The 8,370-nt window shown below is 32.7% G+C and overlaps 1 protein-coding gene across 1 annotated transcript; it reads right to left on the bottom strand.

The window, feature by feature from the left end:
- Window positions 1–260: 260 nt before the first annotated feature.
- On the bottom strand, window positions 261–6,157 carry LOC115886598 (tyrosine decarboxylase-like). Its single transcript, XM_030905833.1, has 2 exons — window positions 5,669–6,157; window positions 261–1,875 (listed from the first exon to the last, which is right to left on the bottom strand). The coding sequence occupies exons 1-2, from the start codon at window positions 5,981–5,983 to the stop codon at window positions 448–450; spliced, it is 1,743 nt and encodes a 580-aa protein (XP_030761693.1). The 5' UTR covers window positions 5,984–6,157; the 3' UTR covers window positions 261–447.
- Between the last annotated feature and the right edge of the window lie 2,213 nt (window positions 6,158–8,370).

Genomic DNA, 8,370 nt, shown 5'->3' with positions numbered 1-8,370 from the left:
AGCTAACGTTATAATAACAAATTATTTTCATTAAAAAACGTTAAAAAACATTACTTTTTATAAAATCCAGAAATAAACTAAGAATTTTAAACTTAATATGTTCCTTTAGTTTCTTTTAATATATTGCTTATATTTTCTGCCTACTGTACTTTAGTGACGTCGTATTTACAATCTATGATGACTTCAAAGTAAAGTAGCCAGAAAGGTATCTATATCTATTATATGGTCTAAAAATAAAAAACGTATTTTATATAAAAAAGTCTTTATTATAAAACAAGTAAAACTAAAAATCGAAGAGTAGGAAAAGTGATATGACAATAAATTAAAAAAATAATAAATACTATTCAGACTTAAAGCTAGTAATACTGGATGTACAAAGAATTGGTAATGACAACCAAAAAAATGTTATTTATACTGATTTGTCTATAATTTTCTAAAAACCTACCACTAAAAACCACTGCATTTAATCTCCGTCGGACTCGTCGGGAGGAATTTGAAGTTTTTTTTACAGTCATCTAGAAAAACGTTATCGTCTAAACTACTAGCTAGTAAGTCCACTATATCTACGTTATCATCTCGAGGAACATCACCCTCTTCTTCGTCTGAGTCGGCTACGAGGATTGGAGTAGCTCCATCCAACAAATTCGTTCGGCTTTTCGATCTTTTGTACAACTCTTTCGAGATACTCCTCGTAAACGAAAATCTCTTCGACTCCTGCCTCGTTAAAGGCGGTTTCACATGCTCCTTTTTCTTCACAGGCTCTATCAGCTCAGAAGCGTACTCAGAAATCACCCTAAAAGCATGCTCAACATCATCCCTACTCGCATGCTCGGCATTCACGCAAAATCTGATCACATACTTATCCCTAACCATCGAAGGGATCATATGAAGCTTCCCTGAAGCGTTCACGTTTGCCAGAAGGTCCTGATTTATGTGATCATTACCAACAAGTCTAAAACAAACTAATCCTAATCTCACATCGTTCATCACCTCGAATCTTTGGTCTTTCTTCACCAAGCTCTCGAAATGTTTCGCTAATTTTATGTGGTTTCTTATGTACTTTTGTAATCCAGATAGCCCGTACTTTCTGATCACAAACCAGAGCTTCAGTGAACGAAATCTTCGACTCAGAGGGATTCCCCAGTGTCTGTAATCGATAGCTTCGTCTGAGTTGGCGTGTTGGAGGTATAGAGGATCTACTACTAGGGCTGAGGTGAGTTTAACTCTGCACCTAACCCAGAGACAGGAGCAATCGAAGTTTACTAAAAGCCATTTGTTTGGATTGGTGTTGAACGAGTCTGCGTATTCGATTCCTTGGAGGTATGGTTTGAGTTCTGGACAAATAAAAGCGTTTCCAGCGTATGCAGCGTCTACATGCAACCAAATGCAAGGTTCAGCCTTGCAAATAGGTCCAAGTACTTGGAGGTTATCAAAAGAACAGCTTGAAGTTGATCCTAAGATTGCAGAAACGAAAAATGGAAAGAGTCCATTCTCTTTATCTTTTCTTATGGCATCTTCCAGCGTTTCTTTGCCCAAAGACCCTGATTCATCAGGATCCAGGATTCTTAAACGCACTAAAAGGATTTTGGCGGCTTTTTCGACGCAAGAATGAGCTTCTTTGGAACAGTATGCTACTAGTTGTGGTAGAAAAACGCTGTCTTCAACGTCTGAGCTTCTGTTTTTCCTCAGGTATTGGATGGCTTGGTTCCTGGCCGCGAGCATGCTGATGAGGACGCACTCGCTGGCGCAGGTTTGTATGACGCCTCCTCCTGTGCTTCCTTTGTTGGAGGTGATGAAATCGAAAGGGAGGCCTATGGCTTTACCGAACCAGTCCATGACGATGGTCTCGAGTTCTGTGCATGCGGGGCTGGCAGCCTGGAAAAGAAAAAATGGTTTAATTTTATTGATCTAACACTGAAAAAAACATACAAAAAGGAAAAAAAACACAACATTGTATTTAGATGTTTGTAAATATATGCCACACACAATTATTGTTGTATTAGCTAAAAAAGTTCGGAGTACCCAACAAATTTTTTATAGTGTGTAAAAGCCTCCAACTACAACAAGTCAAGAGTGTCATATCATGGATCACTGATGAGCGATCCATATTAAACATATTCAAGACAGTGCTCTCCATTATAGTGGACAGCAAACTGCAGGAGAGAGGTTTGGGCATTAGATACAGATACGACGGCAGTCTGTTCAACATAAAAAGACTCAGGGCCAAAACACGTACAAAATTCATCACAGAACTTCAATACGCTGATGACTGTGCTCTAGTTGCAAATACGTTACAGCAATTGCAAGAAATGTTGAACACATATACATGGGCATACGAGGCCTTGGGACTTAAGCTGGACATCGATAAAACTAAAATCATGTGCACTCCCCCGGAAGATCACAACAATGCTATAAAAATCGGAGATGAGCTGTTGGAATATGTAGCGGAATTCAATTACCTCGGCAGTTTGATTTCGGAAAAGGCCAATATCGACTCTGAAATTCAGCACAGGATTAGCAGCGCCTCAAGAGCATTCTGGAAATTAAAAGACAGGGTTTTCTACAATCATGAATTGAGCACAAAAACGAAACTTGCGGTGTACCGAGCGATAATAATTCCCACCATGTTATTTGGAAGCGAAACCTGGGTGCCGATGCCATACCGCCGACACATGAACGCATGAAACAAGTTGCAACAGAGACATCTTAGACAACTCTAAGAATAAAATGGTACCACTTGACTTGTTTGCCAACTTGGGACCAATCAGATGACTACACATTATTTTGTAGAAATCTGATTGGCTCTAACTGGCGAACAAGTCAATACGTCTTGCTTAAAAATAAATTGCATCTATTTAAATTTGCCGCCACATTTGTTACTTTCCTGGGTGGCTAGATGGCGCCACTTCAATATACAGATTACAGATTTCTTTACAAATTTGAAACCGTTTTGAAACTAAAAAATGCATGGGAGTTAGCGTTCTTCTTTAGTGTGTTCTGTGTCTACATTCTATGCCTTAATCGAAGAGGTAAGACGTAATGTCCAACATCGATGTAAACCAGGCTTAAAATTCGCTTTCTATTTTAAGAAAATAACATTAAAATAGCTTTTGGATTTATCATTACTCTTTATACCCACAGTCTACAATTAACCAACTTGAGTAAAATATACAAAGCGACGAAAACATAATAGAACACGCGTGTTTTCTAATAGATCCATTAAACTAAAACAAAAATCATTTAGATCTCTCCCTGATTTGTCACTAACTAGCAAAATAAAACGTTCGAAAATAAATTTATGACTAAAGTCTGAAAATAATCGCGTTAATGAGACACTGTCTTGGATTGTCTTGTGACTTTGATTTGACCAAAAAAAGCAACAGTCAAAAGTTGCGATAGTTTTATTATAAGTTAAACTTAACCATTTATTGAATAAAAATAATAAACATATTAATTGATATTAGATTATTTTTTTTTAATAAACTAAGAAGTATTATAGTAATTATAAACCAATGTACAGGGTATTTTCGACGTTTCACTATTTTAAATTTACAGAAAAAACAGATCCAAGTTTCAGGATTTTTTCAGAAGTTTTATTAGTGTCAAAAAACACATAAGTTGATTATTTCTTAATAGATAATAAATAATTATATCGTGTTCACTTCAAAGCGAGATAATATTTTTTTAAAAAGCCTAAATTTTAAGCTGGAATAAAAAATCGAAACTTATTCTATCTTAACTACTTAACAAACACCCTGTATTATGATTTAAGTGTGAAAAAATTACGCAACCTTTGTTCATGACAAACAATTTTCTAATGATGATTATGTTAAATAGGTATATATTTTATTAGCAGACATTGGGTGTATCTATACTTTATTCATAATATTCTAAACTATTGCTTCACTGGGTTTGTTTACTAAGTAATAAAAAAATACGAGATCTCTGAGTTGCAACACTAATTACCTAATTTTAATGATCATCATTATGTGCTCTGTATTTTCTCTCTTTATTTTTGAAGGTCATAGTGACATATATACATATACCAGGTGTTGCATCGTCGGACGGGACATAGGAAATCCCATGTAAATTTTAATGGGGTCAATTATTGGCTTCCCTAATTATTTTAGAGAATAATTCTATTTAGGTTTATTGAAGAGCACTAAAACCCACATTCAAAAGAATAACTTTAGATATTTTTGATTAGCCCGTTTCCGAGTTATCGCCGATTTCTTTTTAAATATTTCTCCTTTCTTATGGCCCTCTATTTACTTATGAGCACCATTCAAGGTAAAAAATAACTGTCAAATGAAGTTGTCATTTCAGAAATTGACTTATTTAGTGCTTTATTATTATTGAAAACTCGTTCCTACATCGGAAATCTTAAATATGTATTTATAAATACAAATTAATATGAATTAAAGTAAAATAAAGCACTAAATAGATAAATTTCTGAAATGACAACTTCATTTGACAGTTGTTATCTTTTACCTTGACTGGTGCTCATAAGTAAATACAGGGCCATAAGAAAGGAGAAATATTTAAAAAGAAATCGGCGATAACTCGTAAAATATCTAAAGTTATTCTTTTGAATGTGGGTTTTAGTGCTCTTCAATAAACCTAAATAGAATTATTCTCTAAAATAATTAGGGAAGCCAATAATTGACCCCATTAAAATTTACATGGGATTTCCTATGTCCCGTCCGACGATGCAACACCCGGTATAGTAGAATTTTTTCAAAAATTTTAACCAACAAGTTATACATACATTGACTACTCAAATTTTTTTTTTCAGTAAAAATTGGAATTTAAAATTTTAATTTTAATAAAAAATGAGAAGACAACTGAAAAATATTTAAACAAAAATTACAAAATAAAATATTCTCGTGAAGTATAGTTTATAAAAAATTTGTTATATTTGTAAGTTTTTTTTTATTTTAGAAAAGTGAAAATGTTTAGCAACAAATGTTCATGAAAAAGGTGATAATCAGGAGTAAATTATAGATTTTTTTACTAAGTAAAAATTTCCGTTTACATTACAAAATATTTTTTAATATACATGGGGTGCAAATAAGTGATACATTAAAAATATTGTGGATATATTATCTAATGACATAAGAAAAACGTATAATTATAATTAACAGTGGTAAAATAAAAATAAATCTAAAGATATATATCAAAGATAATGCAAATTTATAAACTAAACAACAACAAATAATAAAACAACTGAAAAAGAGCAAAATTCAATATAATTGACAATAAATAAAATTCTGCTCTTCCATCTAACTAGTGATGTGCGCGGTAAGACTGAGGAAGTCTTGGTCTTTTAAATATTCAAATTAAAGAACATAAAGATTATTTAAAAAGGGCGAATTTTACAAATCTAAGATTTGTCATCATTCATGGAACACAGGAAAAATCTCTCAACAAGCATAACATAAGTAAATGATATCAGGTAGTAATAATTGTCAATTTTGATGTTTGACTTGAAGTTGTTCTTGAATAATTGTACTTAGATATTTTAAATAGCTTTTTGTTAGGAAATTTTTTTTCAGTAGTATAATAACTATTTTATTTTGTAGATTTTAGAACTCAGAAGTCTTTTTTTGAAGAAAAGATCAGTGTTTAGTAAAATTTCACAGCAAAAACAAAAACACTTGAAACTCACCCAAGAAAATCCAATACATCCGATAGCATCAGACAACATATCTGCCAAAATTGACGGATAGGAATTTCCACTGGGAAAGTAAGCGTGGAACCTCGGATGCTGCCAGTGTGTTATCCCAGGCATAATTTTCTTATCCACATCATCCATGATATCTTCCCATTTTTCCGGCTCCATTGGTGCCTCACTCGGCACCAAATCCTTCAAATACCCCGGCTCAACCTGAGGAGTAACCCTCTGAGTCCCCAAATTCGTCATATAGGTACAAATATAGTCTATCATCTCTTTACCACGGTTCCGGAACTCTTCGACATCCATTTTGGGTGAGATTTGATCGATTTTATGAAGAACTATTGATGGTTACTGACTTAAAAAAGATTTTTCACTGATTTTGAGTTGATCTAGCGTTAATGTGGGTCCACACTGTAGGCACTACACTCGCGAAACGTAAGAATGACGTATGGTACGCGTTGTGTGATCGTTCGTATGCGTTTGATTGGGGATTGGAGGTATGTGGTTACTTTTATAAGACGGGAGATGGGGGATTGGTGGGGATTTCCGGGAGACTGTGGAAATCCGCTGGGGGCATGTGTGTGTAAGATATATCGCACTGAAAATCACGTTTCAGATGGGTATCTTAGAGATCAATTTTTTTTACGTTAAGTTTTTTAATACACTTAAATTTTTGGTCAAATTTAAAGTGTTATATTTTTGTTATTTTTATCCCTATTTTCTTGAATTTTTTATCCAGCTGTAGGTATATAATTTTATCAACTTCAATTCGTAAACTCAGTTTTTTATAAACTTTAGCATTTGGCATTTTATACAGGGTTAATCGAGCGGTCGTTTTTTACCCAAACCAAACCAAAACACCCTGTGCAATAATTTCGTGTGTAAATTTTCCTGAAATATAAGTTTACGGTTAGAACCATATCTCTTGAGCATTTTGTTTTTTGGATCATGTCAATATATGCCTTGGTTAATTTTTTAGAGCGAAATTAACCCGACACCAACAATTTGAAATTTTTTCAATTATCATTTTTTTTAAGTTATTTTTCAATATGACAAGCTGGTTTTCGTGATTATTGTAAACTATATACTACTATAAACTGCGCAGAGAACTTCAGAGTAAAATTTATCGAGATCTTTCTTGTGTCGAGATTTATCGTTGTGAAAATATGTGCACCTCTTTATGACACACCCTGTATAGTAATATTTTCATGTTTTTTTCGGGAATTTTAGCAAAAAAAGACATTTTATTAGAAATATGCATATTTGTACCGTTTGTATAATGCAACTATTGTTAGAAATAAATAATAACAAACAATTAAAATAGAAACAACTTGAAGTTCGTTTCTAATTCAAAATACAGAATCTCCAGGTATTTTTGGAGATTATAGTAATTATCTATTGTTAGTTTTTATGTTTTTAGACAACAATAGACTGAAAAATAATACATAATGATATGAAATTAAATTATATTAACAATATGCGTTTATTTGTTGCATATCTAGTTGTACATTATGCCTAGTACAGAATATAGAAATATTATTGAAGAATGACTATTATAATAATATTTTAATTATCAAATTTATAATTATAGTTTCTTTTGCTTACTTACATAGTAAAAAAAGGTTGATTATTTAATATTTTTATAAGAATTTGTCAGTAGTAGGTATTTTTGGGCGGTACTGTATACTTCCAGTTTTCCCATAGCGGAAAAAAGTATTACATCATTATATTCAACACATGTTTATTATCAGTAAATATGGTTAGATCACTTCCTTTAGTTTGTAGAAGTACACCGAAATGGGAGAAGTTATTCCATAAAAATATTTACTTTTTAGGAAAAAAAGGACAAATTTTTCAAATAAAAAATATAGAAATTGTTCTTATTTATATATACAGGATGTCCCATATAACAATACACACGAATTCAGCTAGGCGCAACTTTTTTTTTTTAATTTAATCAACTTTGTATCTCTCCTGGTTTACGAGATCTCTGCAATGTACGTTCTTATATGGGACACCATATACACTTTTTAAATTTTACAAGTTTAAAAATAACTTTAAGAACCATGAATTTATTTTTTAGATATTCTTTAATCTAAGGTAAAAAATGATATACCGTGCTGGCAACTGTTGCTTTTGGGTCGGCATTTACATGTGTGGAAGTAAATCGCATAGGGATCTTATTAAGTCGGAGTGAGAGAAATGCGACCGACCGACGCGACGGGCGACGGTGTGCTGTTGCGGCGTTGCCGATACCTATCCAGTAAAGTAAAATAACGATCGCAACAACCACTTTATCGCATCAACCACTTTAGATATTGAGATAAGATATTTTTTTTTATTTTCAAGATCGGATATTTTACAATATGTTTACATAAGAAAAATTCGATAAGGTTGTTTTTTCCATTGAAAAATTGTAAACAATCCATCCATTTACTTTTAGAGCATAGCAATTTTCAGCAATCGTGTAATTTTTTTATTGATAAAGATTTTCACATACTGTCTACAAAGAATATACAGCAGAAATATTAACAAAGTTCTTGAAAAAACTACAATCTATTATTTCTAATAGATTTCGAGATATCGATTTTTGAATTCAGAGTTCTAATAGCGCGACCACTATCTAACACCCACTCAATTCCACTTATTTTTACCAAAAATGCAAGTGTTTCTAGCTTGCACTTAAAAAAATT

This window comes from Sitophilus oryzae, unplaced genomic scaffold, assembly GCF_002938485.1.
Source record: "Sitophilus oryzae breed Bouriz unplaced genomic scaffold, Soryzae_2.0 scaffold_494_pilon_pilon, whole genome shotgun sequence".
Lineage (NCBI taxonomy): Eukaryota > Metazoa > Arthropoda > Insecta > Coleoptera > Curculionidae > Sitophilus > Sitophilus oryzae.
Note: the sequence above shows the minus strand (reverse complement) of the source record. Positions and strands in the feature narration are given on the sequence as shown.